At 43.4% G+C, this 19,040-nt stretch overlaps 2 protein-coding genes across 2 annotated transcripts; both read left to right on the forward strand.

Annotated features, from left to right (window-relative positions):
• Window positions 1-8,839: 8,839 nt before the first annotated feature.
• LOC145948154 (uncharacterized) lies at window positions 8,840-10,766 on the forward strand. The gene is made up of 2 exons (XM_083057909.1): window positions 8,840-9,113; window positions 9,175-10,766. Exons 1-2 carry the CDS (start codon window positions 8,840-8,842, stop codon window positions 10,764-10,766), a joined length of 1,866 nt encoding a protein of 621 aa, XP_082914035.1.
• Window positions 10,767-10,775: 9 nt separating this feature from the next.
• LOC145948155 (uncharacterized) lies at window positions 10,776-13,376 on the forward strand. Its single transcript, XM_083057911.1, has 3 exons — window positions 10,776-11,097; window positions 11,157-12,877; window positions 12,924-13,376. Exons 1-3 carry the CDS (start codon window positions 10,776-10,778, stop codon window positions 13,374-13,376), a joined length of 2,496 nt encoding a protein of 831 aa, XP_082914037.1.
• Window positions 13,377-19,040: the final 5,664 nt, after the last annotated feature.

The following is a 19,040-nucleotide window of genomic DNA, read 5'->3' on the forward strand; positions in this document are numbered from 1 at the left end:
CTCTCCTCTCTCCCTGCCAACGTCCTCTCTCTTCTCCTCTTCTTCCTTACCAATGTATCTCCTTACCTCTCTCTCACACATTCTAACCTTTCTCCTGTCGTTCCCTCCAAAATCTCCACGATCCTTAGTAATAACTTCTTCCTCTCCCTCAGCTCCTTTATTCCTGTCTTCATCTCCATAGCCTCCATCATCCTTGTCCCCAACCCTTGTCAGCCTTCACAACTCTCTCTATCTCCTAATCTCTTACTTTCTACCGGCTCCTTAACCTCTTCAACTAGTATCTGACAGCTGTATCGATCTGCCTCGTTGATCATTCTCTCCGTCGCCCACGGCGCCCTCTCGCCTTTTTCTCTCGCCTCTCACTACTTCCTATCTCCGCGACGCCATCTCCCATGATCTACCTTTCCTCTATCTAGTCATTCTCCGTCTTATCCAGCGCCCTCTCTGTCCTTTCCTTTGCCATGTCATGTCTCCTCTTCTCTACTACCAGCTGCTCCACAATTTTCATCCTTTCGCCTGATCCTTATTTCTTCATCCCTGGTCACTCCAACTTTTCACCTGTCTCCTCCTTAGTTCCTCCATCCGTATCTTCACTCCTCTACCTCCACCCCACACTTGATACCACCTTTTCCTCGCTCCATCACGGAGCACTACATACCGCCTTTTTTTTTTTTTTTTTTTTTCTCGATGAGGAATCACAGTCTTTACTGACACCCTCCACTTCGGGGGAAGCTTCGGGTAGTGCGACGGTTCAGACAGGACTGCATCCAGTCCTAACCCACTACGCGCTAAACCTCACCGGTGGCATCCTGACGCTTAGTGAGGGCTTCCCGGGAACCGCTTGCGCATAACTTCCGGGAAGCCCTCTTGCGCCTGTGCTCAAAAGGGCACACATATCTAAAGAGAACCGAATTAGATTATACAAAATTAAGTCTATAAATTATTCATTGATGGCCCCAATGCAAAGGGCCAATAAAAACACTCTATTATATACGAAGAGGGCGAGACAGCGCCACGGTGCAATGCCGCTCGCCCCCGCCCGCCATGACCGAGGACGTGCTATGGCGTATTCAAACAACCCCGTTTGAATTACCTGTCCAACGATCATGGCGGGTTATCACTCTATAATAAACACTCAGAATGGGATGGAGATGAAATGAAAGTGAAATGAAATGTGTGATTAGATGACAAATGCATGAGATGTAAAGTGGACAACACAGAGAGGTTAGGCTAAGTTATTCCCTCCCTTCTCCTTTCCTCCTCCTCTTTCGAAATTAACACCGCATTAACATAAGTAATAACTTTTTGCCAATTAGATACATTCTCTAAAATAAACCCTGTTAATTTCTCTAACGTGAGCAATTCTTCCCTATCAATGTTCATATAGTTCATAAGCACTTGCCTTTGATCGCTCCAGGCTGCACAAAAGGTCAGTGTGTGTTCGGATGTATCGTCGTTGCACGGACAATGATAACAATTCGCACTAACTCTTCTATTCAATCTATCCAGGAAATGGCCAAAATTACCATGTCCCGTATAGATCTGTGATAATCGGAAATTCATTTCCCCGTGTTTTCTATCGAGCCATTCATTAAAGTACGGGCGGATCGCAACAATTGTCTTTTTCCCCCAAACACCAGTTCTATTTAGGTACAATTGCCACTGTCTACGAAGAAGAATTAGTTCTTCCGACTTAATTTCTTCTACCGCGTCTTGCGTCAAATTATTATCCCTTTTAAGATCGGATACTCATAAATTCTGCGTCTAAAAGCAGCTTCTAAGAACCAAGGTGCCATCCTGGCCAATAACGTCACCGCGTCGAACGAAACCGTTCTATAAGCCGAAACGACCCTAACAGCAACGGCACACTGCAACCTACGCAAAGGACGGATAACCTTTTCCGGCGAGGATGCTAATGCTCTGCTCCAAATCGGAGCTCCATACATAACTACAGAGGATAACACTTTAGCATAAAGTTGTCGTTTCCTCTCCCCTGGACCCTTTAAGTTAGGCATCAATCTACTTAACGCTCTTGTAACCTTGGCTACTTTTCCTTCTATATAATTAAAATGATCGCGAAAGCTCCATGTACAATCTACGATGACTCCCAAATACTTCATGGAAGCTTTGACCTCTACTCTAGTATTTCCAACTAAAACACTAGGAAAAACGCGCGATTTCCGTTTGCAGAATAGTACTGCGTCCGTCTTTTCCTCAGATATTCTGAGACCCAACTTTGTAATGTGTCGGTATACCCTAGCAATCTGGACATTAATACCCGTTATCGCATCAAACAACCTATCAGCCGTAACGACCAACAGGGTGTCATCAGCGTAACATATAACGCGGCAATTATCCTCCGCATACAACCGAAGAACCGAGTCGAACGCAATGTTCCACAGGAGCGGTCCTAAGACCGACCTCTGCGGAACACCCGCCCTAACGGCCCGCTCCTCGACGCGACCACTCGCACTCGTATAGGTAATATACCTATTCGAAAGATAATTGTAAATGACCCTTCTTAAATAAGGAGGGAAATCCCGCTCCCTCAATACCTCATTGATGACCCCCCAGGGAACCGAATTAAAAGCATTCGCAATATCTAGTCCCACCGCTATCGCGTAACCTCCATTATCGACCGTTTCCGCAGTGTACTCCCGAAGCCTCAGAAGAGCATCCACAGTCGATCTCGCCCGTCTAAACCCAAACTGGTTATTGGACAACGATCTCAAAGGATCATCATCCATCCAGCGGGTAATCCTGTCCGACAAAACACGCTCAAAAGTCTTTCCCAATTCGTCCAGTAGACAAATGAGTCTAGCCTTGACTTGTCCCGAAGCATTTACAGGTCCTTTAGGTATAAGAACCAAGGATGCCCTCTTCCAAGGCTCCGGGAACACACCGCTCTTCAAACAGATCGTGAACAAATTGGCAAAATGCGAAATAATAATGTCCGGTACCTTCTTAAGAACCCCAAATTTAACTCCATCAGGCCCAGGGGCCGTATTCTTAGTTGGACGCTTTTTGATGTACTTTTGCACTTCTCTGGTACTAACCGCAAAATCATCTCTCCATTCTATTTCAGGAACGCGAACTATTTTCCCTTTAATGTTACAAGGAAACAAAGAATCTAACAATTTATCCAAAACATCTTTATCCAGGGTTTCCGATAGGGTGGGACTAGACCGCCTTAACTTGTTCAACACAAGCTTGTATGGAAGGCCCCATGGGTCCTCATTGATGGTTCTAATTAATTCCTTCCAAGTACTATTTTTCGCTTTCTTAATAGCTAACCTCAATTCTTTTTTGGCCGCTTTATACGCTCTTCTTGCATTTTCAGTGACCAATGCATTATCTTTCTTTTTAGCTTTTGTCCAGATTCTTCTGGCCCTCGTAGAAGCCCCCCTTAAATCCGAGATCTCACCCGACCACCAGTAAACATTCTTTCTCTTATTTGTACATGAGATTTTCGGCATTGCAATGTTACAAGCGTCCTTAATTAAATCGTTAATTCTTTTAACATAGATTTCCGCATTTTCGTTAACTTCTTCGGGTACAATTGAGCTATTAAAATATTCCAATACCTGAACAAATAAATCTTCATTTAATTTCTTAATGTTCCAGCGCTTCTTGTTAATAATATTAATTGATGTATTCAATCTTAGTTTAATGAATATATACAAATGGTCAGAGTGTGTCTCGAAATCCTTAAGAACCGACCAACCATCGATAAGTCCCATAAGACCCGCAGAAACCCACGTCAAATCCACGACCGACGAACCCTGGGGCCTTTCACACGTGTACTCAGCCCCAACATTCGCCAGCCGCAGATCCAAAGAAGCCGCAAACCGCTCCAACAGCTCACCTCTTCTATCCGTAACCGGAGAGCCCCACAAAACAGATCTGGCGTTAAAATCGCCCCCAACAAATAACTTATGAGAACCTCTATTGATATAGGCTTCTATTTCCCCTAAATTTCCACTAAATTCATTAATCCCGATATTTGGAGAAGAATAACAAGAGATTATTTTAATATCTCCAAATTGCACAGCCACAAAACTGTTTCCGCGATACAAAAGCCTACAGATAATGCCAGTAGAGCCCTCCGGTCGCCACAAAACAGCCGATAAGCCATCCAAACTAATAAATACCCTATTCGATTCCCTGATTTCACGAGGGGGTTCTGATACGATACAAACACTAACGTTTGCCTCAATCATATATTGTCGCAAAATGTCCAGGGCATACCAACTCCTGTTTAGATTTATTTGAATAAAATTAAGTCTCATATTAATTATTAAAGTTGCCTCGAGCTCCTCCAAAAGCAGGACTTCTAACCCTCATTACGCCACTAGCAAAACCCTGATTAGTAAGACAGACTTGTGATCCCATTCTATGGTTATGTTCAAGCTTTAGATCACGACAAACTACGCAACAGCGGACCGCAGAACACCTATTCGCAGAATGACTGTGTAATCCGCATCTAAAGCAGGCCCCTTGCCGATCAACTTCCGATTTACATGCAGGGCGCACATGTCCGAATCTCCAGCAACGGAAACATTGTATCGGACGCTTTTTTAATAACTCTACATGGACCCTAGTCCATCCTAAGGTAATAGTTCCGACCCCCGCAATTTTCGCCGCAATCGCTAACGGGCATCGTATCCACACCACTCCCATTCCGTCTCTCATTCTTCCAACCTTACTAACCTTTAGATCTAATACGGAGCATTCCCCAAGGTCGGCCAATGAACTGCGGATCTCCTCCTGTGACGTTGAAGGATCCAAACCGCGAAGCCTGATTTCACCACAGGATTGTTGACTCTTGCATCTCCCTGAAGAGCCTCGGTCAATCTCTCACGCAGCTGACCAGCCAACTGGGGACCCCGAGGGCCCGGGATCTCAATAACCATAGAGATGGTCGAAATATGTATATATATACATATCGGTATTTTAGAATATTTTTGGGCATTTTTTTATTTTAACATATATTGAATCTTTAATCAAAAATTTATTTATTTATTAAATCATCAATAAGTTAGAGAGAGCAAAGAGCCACAGCAAGATTTTCATGCTACAATTAATACGTTTATTCTCTTCTCGTGGTATAACAGACATCTCGATTTTATTTAGACCACCTTTAGTGTTATAAAAATTCAATAATAGTACTCATATCCGTGTCTATATTATTATAGTAGGAAAAAACATTCTTACAATCTACATTCTTCGTGAATATTCTGCGTTGACTTTTAAAATTTGCGACAATCTATAATTCTGCGTTGACTTTTGTGGCAATCCATATTATGCGTTGTAATTAAGACAATTTTAATATTCATTGAATTTTTATAACACTGAAGATGGTCTAAAGTAGACTGATACTTCTGTTATACCACGAGAATAAACGTGTTAATTGTAGCACAAAAATCTTGCTATGGCTCCTTGCTCTCTCTAACTCATAATTAATTTATTAATTTTTAAGCCTTATAATATTAAATAATTTATTATCTTTTTAATTTTACAGCTGTTCCACCATATTTGGCAACTAACAATTTAAAAGACATAAAAAAATAGAAGGACAAATGTCCATAGCAGCGCTATTAAAGGCAACACGAACTCCAAGAAAGAGGAAAATTGAGGATAAGGAAGAAAAGAAAATTGAGAATAAGAAAGAAAAGAAAAACTAAATTGCAAATTATATATTAAAATAATTTTAATTAAGTTTAATTAAGTTTAATTTAATTAAATTCTTTTATTTCGTTTTATTATTGTTCTTAATAATAATGTTTAATACACATATTAACTTTAATACACAATTTCAATCCAAGTCAAAGCCAATTTTAATCTAAATCAAAACCAATTTTAATCCAAGATTAAGCTAATTTCAATACCAGATTAAGCCAATTATAATCCAAGTTAAAGTTAATTTTAATCTAAGTCAAAGCCAATTTCAATCCAAGTTAAAACTAATTTCAATCCAAGTTAAAGCCAATTTCAATCCAAGTCAAAGCCAATTTCAATCCAAGATTAATGCCAATTATAATCCAAGATAAGGCCAATTTCAATGCAAATCAAAGTTAATTTCAAATCAGGTTAAAATTAATTTCAATTCAAGTTAAAGCCAATTGTAATTAAATAATTAAATAAATGAAATTAAAATTTAATTCAATGTTATGTTTAGCTTATTTTCCACTTAGTTTATTATCCCGTTGGATCTCTGAAAAAGAAAATATTAAATATTAATAATTATGTAAATAATTTAATTTTCTTCTACTATTACGATATTATTTTTAGTTATTTTTTAAAATAATTCGCATATATTAATCATATAATAAATTTGATTTTTAAAATTAAGTTGAATAAAAATTAACTTTGAATAAAAATTAAGTTGAATAAAAATTAAGTTTGATTTAAAGGGGGATAGAAGATGCCGCTACTGACATTTTTCTAAAAAGCTCTTTTCAAGGTGATCTAAAGGTCATTTATGTTTTTTTAAATGGAACTACTATATTTTTTTAATATAAATCAATTTTACGCAAAATCTGTATAAAAAGTTATAGGGGTAGAATGGTCAAAAATGAATAATTTACGAGATATTTTATACTTTAATTCGACATAATCTTACGTAAATTATGAAATATCTCGTAAAATATTCATTTTTCAATCTTACCTTAATACTTTTATGCACAAAATAATAAGAGGAATCGATTGGTGTAAAAAATAACAAATTGTTTAAAAAATGTAGCCGATAGTTATAAATTACATATTTCTTCTTACAAATAACTATGTGTTTTCTTTGCACCAATCGATTCTTCTTATTATTTTGTGCATAAAAATATTAAGGTAAGATCGAAAAATGAATATTTTACGAGATATTTCATAATTTACGTAAGATTATGTCAAATTAAAGTTTAAAATATCTCGTAAATTATTTTCATTTTTTGATCATTCTATCGTTATAATTTTTCATATAGAATATTACGTAAAACCAATTTATATAAAAAATATATAGTAGTTCCATTTAAAAAACATAAATAACATTAAAAAGAGCCTTTTAAAAAAATATCAGTAGCGGCATCTTCTATCTTCTTTCAAGTTAAACAACTCTTTCATTTGAAAAATTTTGTTGTACAATCAAAAATAAAAAAGTTATTTGAAGTGTAAGAGTTAAATAAAACATCTTGTATATATACAAGATGACTCATTTTAATTTAGCCATTTAAATATTAAAAAAATGTTTTAAACGAAAGTCTTTTTACTTCGAGAAGGACATAAGCTAATATCATTGGTGTTGAGGAGAGAGGGAGAGAGAGAGGGAGAGGGAGAGGGAGAGGGAGAGGGAGAGGGAGAGGGAGAGGGAGAGGGAGTGGGAGAGGGAGAGGGAGAGGGAGAGGGAGAGGGAGAGGGAGAGGGAGAGGGAGAGGGAGAGAGAGAGAGAGAGAGAGAGAGAGGGGGGGAAGAGAAAGGGGAAGAGAAAGGGGAAGAGAAAGGGAATGCGTGTGCAATAAACTCCGGTTTGCGGGTACCGAAACTAAGGGGGCAATAATTGCGCTTTTCTCGCTTTCGTATTTTGCGCGGCTTCGCGCGGCGCCGCCGGTGCGCCAATCGCCACCGCGCGCCGTAGCGCGCTTTCCCGCGCTCGAAATACCGTCGCTGTTAAAATCGTCGTTAAACACAAACAAACGATGATAACAAACGGTTTTGTCCTCCGACTCTCCAGAGGATTCCATATCGCCACGTAACGAAATCAAAAGTTCGTTGATTTTCGGAACCTTCTCGAAGGTCGGCGGGATAAAGCCGTTTGCCCGTCGAACAAACACTCTCTTGTCTTCAGGCCTTCTGTGCAGATCGATAACGAGCGTTCTCTAAAAAGTACTTTGTACCGCGCTTTTTCACGGGCAATACTCTTGTTCTCGTTGTTGCACTTCTTGCAACTGCGCTCCGCGTCGGCGCGACCTTAGTTCGTCGCGCAAAAACTCTGTAAATTACATTCTGTAAATATAGTGCTGTTTATTTTGTGTAAAATCAAGTCTTCGATTTTTTTGTGTCGTCAGTCTGTGTGCATACCTGACTTTATCGTGTGCGCGCGTTACCGCTGTGACTACTCTTTAAAGATTCCGAACATCTTTTGGTCCTTCGAGCCGGATATTTTCGCGCTTCCGTCGCAGCCAGCATTCGTGTACGTAGTTGTCAGCGGTGGGTATGGACAACGACGATATGGAGCAGATGATCGATGACCAGCACGAGATCTACGGGCGTATATCGCGGTCCCTCGATAACCTTCGGAAGATCGGGCCAAGTTGTCCGTAGACAGCGTTCACGCTGCTATACGCCTCCTGGACGAGAAGTGGAGCGCGTTCACCGAACAGCACAAGCAGCTTCGTGCAGACTTTTGGAAGGAGCTGAAAAAACATGCGTATCAGACGGAGGATTTCTTCAGTCTCGTGGAGGTCGCGTATATTCAGCAGCGCACCGACCTTGGCGAGATGGAGCGGAGACTTACCGCACCGACGGAGATAGTACCTGCCGAACGGGTGCGAGACATTACATCGTCGCGCAAACCACTGCCGCGGATGCAGCTTCCTCAGTTCTCCGGCAAGTTTGAAGACTGGCCGTCTTTCCGCGACCTCTTCCGATCAATGGTGACTGAGGAGCCCTCCTTGTTAAAGGTCGATCAGCTTCAATACCTGAAGACCAGTGTGAAAGGTGACGCCGAACATTTGATCAAAAACCTACCTACCACGGAGGACAATTTCGCGCCTGGGACATGCTGAGCTCCCACTTTGAAAACAAGCGGCTCTTGGTAAGATCATACCTTAATGCCTTCACGTCGCTGCAACGGATGAAGACGCCCTCAGCCGCTGGACTCCGCCGGATCTTCCACTGCGTCCTCACGACCGTCGGAGCTTTGGAGGGCATCGATAGGCCGATCAGCAACTGCACCGACCTCTTCGTGCACCTGGTAGTGGGACTCCTGGACAGCGAGACCAAGCGCGAGTGGGAGAGCTCGCTCGGGAAGTCATCCGAGCCCCCCTCGTACGACACGCTCCGCGAGTTCTTGCAGGAGCAGCTGATGACGCAGGACGTCCTCCTAGCAGTCGACGCAGAGGCGCCTAGTAAGCCGTCCAAGCCGGAAAGGTCTAGCCGCTCAGCTCGTGCCAACCATGTCGGAAGCAGGGCCAGACTCGAACCGCAGCTGCCCCCTGTGCAAGAAAGAACACTTTATCGCATACTGCGATACCTATAAGAAGAAGACGGCTCAGGAGAGACGAGAACTAGTGGGGATTCACCAGCGTTGCTGGAACTGCCTCGGACGACATCTTTTGAGTGCCTGCTCGTCGACTAAAGTGTGTAGCAAGTGCTCGGGTCGGCACCACACGACCTTGCACGAGTCGTTCGCCGTCGCCGCTTTGACAGCCAGTGAACCCAGTGCATCCGCGACAGTGAATGTGGCCGAACGTCCTCCCGCGGAGTGCGGACCGGTGTTGCTCGCGACCGCCCGCGTCCTAGTGGCTGACCGCGCCGGAACCCGTCACGTCGTGCACGCGCTAGTCGACACCGGGGCCGAGACATCGCTGATCGCCGAGTCCTTGGCGCAGCGGCTTCGCCTGCCGCGAACTCCGTCTTCGGTGGCCATCTTCGGGGTGGGTGGCGTCCAGTTGGGTGTCTCCCGCGGTCGGGTCGCGTTCTCCGTGGCCTCTCGCGACGGACAATTCGCGCTCGCCGTCTCAGCGCTCGTGCTGCCGCGTCTCGCCGTGTACAGCGGCCCGTCGGAAGGCAGGGCGCGTTCGTGGCCTCACCTCAACTGCTTCAACCTCACGGATCCTGATTTTCGCCGCCAAGACCTCGTGGAACTGCTTCTCGGTGCCGACGTGTATTTGGACCTAGCCTTACCGGACCTCCTCCGCGGACCACCGCGCGAACCGGGTGCCCAGCTGACTCGCTTCGGCTGGGTGTTGATCGGCTCCGTTGGGGTCGCCCACGCCGCGACTACCGTGTCGTCGGTGCAGTGCTCAGCCGTCGACGAACTCAGTGACTTAGTGCGCCGCTTCTGGGAAGCGGAAGAGCCTCCACGCGCCCCATTACCGCTGACCGCCGATGAAACTGAGTGCGAGGAACACTTCTCGCGTACGTACGAGAGACTGACCGATGGACGCTACCAGGTGCGCCTACCTGTGCGCCAAGAGCTGCCCGATCTGATCTCCACTCGCCGCGCCGCGTCACGTCTCCTGGAGGTCATGACGCGTCGGTTCTCTCGCGACCATGATTTCGGTGACAAATACCGCGCCTTCATGAGCGACTACGCCGCGCTCGGACACATGTCGCCGGTCACCGATTCACCGTTGGCTCCCAGGACACCGCTCTGCTACCTGCCGCATCACGGTGTTCTACGAGGCTTCGGGTCCGAGGCCAAGATTCGCGTGGTCTTCAACGGGTCATCGCGCATCAGGGCCGGTGCGTCACTCAACGCCTCACTTCACGTTGGACCGAACCTGCTGCCGGCGCTGTCAGATGTCCTTACACGTTGGCGCCGCTTCCGCTACATCTTCGTCGCCGATGTGAAAAAGATGTACCGGCAAATCGCGGTACATCCTGCGGACCGCGATCTCCAGCGTATCCTGTGGGGAGAAGAGCAGACATCAGAATATCGCCTCAACACCGTGACGTACGGGCTGGCTAGCGCGCCGTATCTCGCTATACGTGTGTTGCATCAACTCGCGGAGGACGAGAGGGAGAGGTTCCCGTTCGCGGCCGACGCGATCAGATAACACGTATACATGGACGACGTCCTTACCGGAGCGGACGACGTGGTGACAGGTCACCAATTGGCAGAGCAGATGTCAGCGCTTTGCATGACGGGCGGCTTCCCTCTGCGAAAGTGGGCCGCAAACCATGAAGCGCTCCTGAAGGACGTTCCTCTCGAGCACCGTTTGCAGAACACCATCGGCGCTCAGATGCCGTCGATCGAGCATTCCGTCCTTGGGCTGCGCTGGAATCCGACGAGCGACGACTTTGCGCTCGCTATCCAACGGGCTCCACACATCACGCCCACGAAGAGGTCGATCCTTTCGCAAACGGCGCGTCTCTTCGACCCGCTGGGTTGGTTGGCTCCCATCATAATACGAGTCAAACTTTTGGTGCAAACTGCGTGGATCTAGCATCTCGACTGGGACGCTCCGCTAGCCGAGAAGGAAGCCGCCGCATGGACCCAACTGGCGGAGGAGCTGCCGCTGCTGGAAAGGATCCGACAGCCGCGCTGGTTTGGCTGCGAAAACCACAGGGGCACTCTGCAGCTCCATGGGTTCGCAGACGCCTCGGAGCTCGCCTATGCCGCCGTCATCTACTTGCGGGCCGGCGACGACGTCCCTGTCATCAACCTGGTCGCCGCTCGAAGGTCGCGCCGCTGAAGCGAGTCTCGCTCCCTCGCTTGGAGCTCTGCGCCGCAGCCCTGCTGGCCAAACTGGCCGAGCACTATCGTAGCCTCCTGGATCTGCCACCTTCGGCGGTACACCTGTGGTCAGACTCCACGGTCACGCTCAGCTGGGTGCGCGGCCATCCTGCAAGGTGGAGTACATACGTGGCAAACCGAGTCAGTGAGATTCAGAGAATTAACCCAGACGCCACCTGGCGCCACGTACCTGGTCGGGAGAATCCAGCCGACTGCGCTTCCCGGGGAGTTTCGCCGAGTGAACTACTGGATCATCCGCTGTGGTGGCATGGTCCGTGTTACCTCCGGGAGCCTCAAACGACCTGGCCGACGGATCTTAGGCTCATCGACGATGAGGACCTGCCGGAGCGACGTCTGCCTCGATGCCTCGCGGCCGCCCAAGAACGTGAACCTGACGAATTCTTGCGATTCTCGAGCCTTCGCCGCCTGCTTCGCGTCTCGGCGTGGCTATGGCGTTGGCGAAGACATCGGCTATGCGCCGCAAACCAAGAAGCCGCACCAGTGCCCTTTGCTGCTGAAGAGCTGGAGGCGGCCCTCGCTCGCTGGATCCGAGTGGTCCAACGTATGGCTTTCCATTCGGAGCTGGTGGACCTACGTGCAGGAAGACCGCTGCCGGGTCGCAGCCCACTTCGCAAATTGAACCCGATGACGGACGCTGAGGGCATTCTGCGGGTTGGAGGACGCCTGAAACACTCGCTCCTCGACGAGGATCAACGTCACCCTATGCTATTACCTTCGGAGTCTCACCTGACTTACCTGGTGAAAGACGCCTGTCACCGACGTACGCTGCACGGAGGGGTCCAATCCACCTTGGCGAACGTCCGGCAGCGCTTTTGGATCCCGAGGGGCCGTCAGTTGGTGCGTCATCACATCCACCGATGTCCTCCATGCGTGCGATGGCGGGCGGCGACCATGCAGCCTATGATGGGGAACCTGCCGAGGGAGCGTGTCACCCCGAGCCGGCCATTCCAGTTCACCGGCGTGGACTTTGCTGGACCTGTCTGGCTTCGAACCTCGAGAGCCCGCGGACACAAGGCCTACAAAGGCTTCCTCGTAGTATTCGTTTGTTTCAGCTCCCGCGCTGTGCACTTGGAGGTCGCCAGCGATTACTCCGCCGACGCCTTCCTGGCAGCATTCCGTAGGTTCGTGTCGCGCCGCGGACTGTGCACTATCGTGCACAGTGACTGCGGCACGAACTTCGTAGGCGCAGACAGGCAGCTACGGGAGCTCTTCAGGGCAGCCGGCCGCGAGGCTCTCACAATCATCGGGCGCCTCGCCGACGAGGGAATCCAGTGGTCCTTTAACCCACCTTCAGCACCCCACTTTGGCGGCCTTTGGGAAGCGGCCGTGAAAAGCGTGAAGCACCACCTGTGCCGGACAATCGGCGAATCAAAGCTCACCTTCGAGGAGCTCACTACGCTCCTTGCCGAGGTCGAAGCTTGCCTTAATTCAAGGCCGCTCCAGGCCTTGAATTAAGGCAAGCTTCGACCTCGGCAAGTCCGACGATCCCGAGGACCTCGGCGTCCTCACCCCGGGGCACTTCCTGGTGGGTGGCCCCCTGCTCCCCATCCCGGAACCGTCATTGGTGGATGTGGGCCCCAACCGACTGAGCCGATGGCGTCTACTGCAGCAGATGCGCGACCACCTGTGGCAGCGTTGGGCCAGGGAGTATCTCCAGGCACTGACCCCTCGGCCAAAGTGGTGGGTCAACCGCGGAGCCATCCATGAGGGACAGCTCTGCCTGGTGAAAGGGGAGAGCACGCCGCCGTGCCGCTGGCCGCTCGCTCGAATTACTCGGCTGCACACCGGAGACGATGGCCGCGTCCGCGTTGTTAAGGTCCGGACCTCCGTCGGTGAACTGACGCGCCCGGTCGTCAAGATCGTGCCACTTCCGCCGATGACCTCCGCGGATACGAAGCCGTCGATATAGAGCACGTGCTCCGCGTCTCCTCCGCGCCGATCGTGCCTTCCGCGTGTGCATAGAACTGTAAATAAAAATGTACATAGTTCCTGTTCCGTCAAATTAAATTGGCGATATTACTATCGTTTTACGCGTACTTACATGTCCTCTGTCAAAGTCTCCATCTCCGAACAATTCTCACTTCTCGCGGCGCGTTGCACATGGAGCTCCTAACCGCAATCTGTCAACGCGCGATTGCCCACGACGCACGCACCCCCATCGGCGATTGTGTCAACGCGTCGATCAAACAGGGCTGATAATCGATTCGAGTCGATAAAGTCGATCGTCGTGCGTATCTCGACGAGGCGGGCAGGATGTTGAGAAGAGAGAGAGAGAGAGAGAGAGAGAGAGAGAGAGGGGAAGAGAAAGGGGAAGAGAAAGGGAATGCGTGTGCAATAAACTCCGGTTTGCGGGTACCGAAACTAAGGGGGCAATAATTGCGCTTTTCTCGCTTTCGTATTTTGCGCGGCTTCGCGCGGCGCCGCCGGTGCGCCAATCGCCACCGCACGCCGTAGCGCGCTTTCCCGCGCTCGAAATACCGTCGCTGTTAAAATCGTCGTTAAACACAAACAAACGATGATAACAAACGGTTTTGTCCTCCGACTCTCGAGAGGATTCCATATCGCCACGTAACGAAATCAAAAGTTCGTTGATTTCGTATCGGAACCTTCTCGAAGGTCGGCGGGATAAAGCCGTTTGCCCGTCGAACAAACACTCTCTTGTCTTCAGGCCTTCTGTGCAGATCGATAACGAGCGTTCTCTAAAAAGTACTTTGTACCGCGCTTTTTCACGGGCAATACTCTTGTTCTCGTTGTTGCACTTCTTGCAACTGCGCTCCGCGTCGGCGCGACCTTAGTTCGTCGCGCAAAAACTCTGTAAATTACATTCTGTAAATATAGTGATGTTTATTTTGTGTAAAATCAAGTCTTCGATTTTTTTGTGTCGTCAGTCTGTGTGCATACCTGACTTTATCGTGTGCGCGCGTTACCGCTGTGACTACTCTTTAAAGATTCCGAACAATTGGTTTGATCTTGAATAGTCATTTGAAGATCACATAAAATCACCTTTAATTTTTTAAATAGAAACTCCAATTTTTCAATGCATATTCTTGTAGTTTATCTCAAGAACGTTCCAAAACACTATAATAAAGTATTTTTTCATTATAAGTACTTCTTGAATTATGAGACTTAAAGTTTACAGTATTTTGATATAAAATACAAAATATCTTGTCAAACATTCAATTTTCGATAATCTTACCTTAATATTTTTATGCATAGAATAATGAGACCAATCAATTGGCCTAAAGAAAACATAGTTGATTAAAAAAAAATATGTTATAAATTATATACTTTTTTTAAAAATCTATTATGTGTTCTTTTTTTACAAGATTATCGAAAACTGAATGTTTTACAAGATATTTTATATTTTATGTTAAAATACTATAAACTTTAAGTCTTATAACTCAAAAAATACTTAATGAAAAAATACTTTATTATAATGTTTTGCAAAGTTCTCGAAATAAGCTACAAGATTATGTAATAAAAAATAAAGAGTTTCACTTAAGAAATTGAAGATGACCTTCGCGTAACCTTGACAACACTCTTCAAGATCATATTAATATTATGTCACTTACAACTTTTGTATGAAACATTTTTCAATAAAATTATTGATTTGCGAGATATAGCATATAAACTTTAAAAGGAAACACCCTGTATATATATATATATATATATATATATATATATTGTATTAAAATCAAATATATTGACATAAATAAATACACATGCATATACATATACATATAGACATGTATACATATATATAATTATTCTCATTACTTTCTGGACACACTACGTATGTATATACATAAGTACATAAATATATACAATATATGTATAAATAAAATATAATTATAATTATATCCAACTTTCTTTTTACGTGGTGAATATATTCTGCATAAAAAATCACGTTATTTCGAAAATCACGTAAAAAATGAATGAAAAAATTTTTTTTCTATATAGTTCATTATCATACGATATGCATTAACTGTATTGAAATCTTACTTAAGCCAATTGCATCACAAAAAACTTTATAATGTAATATACATACATGTTAATATAACAATGGATTATATTTTACTTTTTTAAAATCTGTTAATAATATATAAAAATTTTTAATAAAATAATATATACAAGATGTTTTGATAAAGATGAGAGATGATGAGCAATCTCTCATGAATGTGTATATAATAAGAAAAAATAAATATAATTCCATAAATTCTTATTTTTTTCTAAAATTTATTTTTATTAATATACTTATCTTTAAAATTAAACTTTAAAAAATAAAATAAACGTATTTATATATGTATATCGACGAAACTGGCAAATTGATCTTTATTAACTTATTGTCATACAGACTCTGTATGATAATAAGCTAATAAAGATCAATTTGCCAGTTTCGTCGATATATATGTATAAATACGTTTATTTAATTTCTCCACTGGCGACATAAAATTACTCTTAAATTTTTAAAAAATAAAATTTTTATAATTTCATAAATCTATTTCATTTTATTAAATTTTAATATAATCAATGCTATTTTGTATTATTTCATATTAAAAAATGCATCATAAAAAAATCTAAAGAACTTATGAGATTATTTTTCTATTCTATATGATTAACCTTTATCGAAACATCTTGTATATGATTAATCAAACAAAATTTTATTTTATTATACAATTTATTCGTCTATATAGTTTATTTAAGATATTCATTTTAATATAATAATATGAGGGGATATATATCTCTAATTAAAAAAAATTTTCATTAATTCCTTATTAAAGGGATGCTGGAGTGACGGCCGAACTCCGACGGGTTAGCGCCCTCATCTAAGCGGAATTAAAATTGTCGGTAATTACCGACAATTTTAATTTCGCTATTATCGACAATAATATACAGGGTGTCCGGTAATAGTCGCATCAACCGTCGTGTGCAGATTCCTGGGATCATTTGGAGACGATTTTTCCTCAGCGAATATGTCAAGGGAGGTCATTATTTTTTGCATGTTTTCAATTTTTGCCATCATGTATCTTTGTAACTAAGCCTTAAATTAAAATTCTATTAAAGTAAACTCTACCTAAAATTAACTGAAGAATGTGAATTTATTATTATTTTATTTCCACAAGGCTTAGTTTGCGAAAAACCCTTTATTTTCAATCGCTTATAACTCGAAAATTATTGGTGTCTCGACATTTTTGCTGAGGAAAAATCGTCTCCAAATGATCCCAGGAATCTGCACACGACGGTTGATGCGACTATTACCGGACACCCTGTATATGTATAATAGATTTACATGCATGTTATAAAAAGTATTTCGAATTGTGTTCAACATATATTAAAATCAAAAAACATTTTATATTTTTACTGTTATATCGTTACGCACGCGTTTAATTTATCCAAGCGTATCAATGACAGTAAAACATATACATGTATAAATGTGTGTCTTATCTTTATCACATAGTTTGAACACAATTTAAATATTGTTTATATATATATTGCTTATATATTGACATGCAATTCTTATATATATATAGGAAGAATAGAGATGTAAGAATATGTACCGGATGTTTAAAATAAGTGTTACCAATTTTTATCTCTAAAAATATTTGTAGAAAAAAATGTTTCAAATAAAAGTTTTAGTATCTCAACGGGGGCATAGTTGATGTCATAGAAATGTTTGTAAAAGGCAATTTTCAAGCTTATTTTGGTCAATTTGATTATTTTATATAGAATTATTCTAAGCGTTTATGTAAATAGATTTTTTGTATTCTGCATAAAAAATATTCTGCATAAAAAATATAAGGAAAAGTAGCCAATAATTGAACAGTTTACGAGATATTTCACATAATCTAACATATTTTTGATATAAAATACAAAATATCTCGTAAAATATTTAGTTTTCAATAATCTTACTTTTATGTATAGAATAATTAGACGAATCAATTGGTATAAACAAACACATTGTTGTTTTTACGAAAAAATATATAGCTGCATGTTGCAAATTGTATATTTTTTCTTAAAAATAACTATGGGGATGAAGACGAAAAAATCTTTGAAAAAGAAGAAGAAACGAATACTGCCTGTGGCGAAGTGTGGTGGTATCTTGCCAATTTTACCATTGTTGGGAGTTCTCGGTTCGTTGGCCGGTGGAGCAGCGGGAGTCGCAAAGGCTGTGAATGATAGCAAGGCTGCGCAATGTCAGCTTGAAGAAATGCAACGTCATAATCGCGCTATGGAAGGTCGTGGAGTTTATCTCGCTCCATACAAGCATGGACAGGGATTCTCAACTAAGAAAAAAAAAAGTCAAAAAAAAATCGCTAAAAATGCCTGTGGGTGTAACAACTAATGTACAATTGCAACAACTGGCAAGACGTATGCGTATACCATTCTTTAGAGGTGTTTTCATGCGCAATAATTTACCGATAAGCGGTATACGACAAAATGAAAGCGGTATTGTAAATTTGGATGACGTTGATGGTTCCGGTACCCATTGGGTGGCATATGTAAAGAGAGGAAATCGAGCAATATATTTCGATAGTTTTGGCAATCTTCAACCACCCAAAGAATTGGTGCAATATTTAAATGTTACGAAAATAGAATACAATCACACATCCTATCAAAATTATAATCAGAATAATTGTGGACAATTGTGTTTACGATTTCTTCAAACGACTGATATAAAGCCTGTCAATCCATCATCACGATTCAGTTTGACAACATGTCGCTAACACTAACGTTGACTGGCAAAAGTAGCGTTCTCGCTGTAAGCTACTTTCCAGCTATAGATTTATCGAATGGCGATTATGAGCTCGGTTTAACAGATTTTGAAACTTATCATACGATACCGAATGTAAATTCTAAGAATAATAAATTTTACTTTGATAACGATGACAAGGAAATTACGATACCCGAAGGATCATACGAAATACAAGCTATAGATGAGTATCTGAGACGTGCAATTTCACAATATCCTTCCAATAAAGAGCAGAATGAAGATGCAATAGCGCTTCGCGCCAATCATAATACTCTAAAGAGCGAAATCAAATGCATCTATAGAATAAATTTTAGTAACCAGACAGCATTGGATCGCTGTTGGGATTCTCGTCGAATCGTATATTGCAACCTCACAAATGGTATGATTCGGATTTACCTATAAATATTATTAGCGTGAATATTATCCGTATAGAATGTAGCGTCACCACTGGTGCGTACAGTAATGACAAGCGCGTACACACGATACATGAATTTTCACCGAGCGTGCCGCCAGGATATAAGATATCGGAAACGCCTGCACAGATCATTTATCTCCCGATCGTCGTACGGAACATTACTGATCTAACGATACGCATTGTTGATCAAGAAGGACGATTGTTGGATTTTCGAGGAGAGGAAGTTACTGTAAGATTGCACGTACGGCGTCGACAAAATTAGCGTGTGATGCTCGTGCTAAATGATACGGAGCACGTGAGAGACAATAATTTTACGAGGGACAATACTTTTGCGAGAGCAGCTGCGGCGGCGGTAGTGAGCGACAATAATCAGAGATCTCGTTACACTAAAAAGAAACTCAGCGCAT

The sequence above is a fragment of the Prenolepis imparis genome, unplaced genomic scaffold (genome assembly GCF_030444845.1).
Source record: "Prenolepis imparis isolate NDT839.2.m4 unplaced genomic scaffold, iyPreImpa1.0 SCAF_264, whole genome shotgun sequence".
Taxonomy (NCBI): Eukaryota; Metazoa; Arthropoda; class Insecta; order Hymenoptera; family Formicidae; genus Prenolepis; species Prenolepis imparis.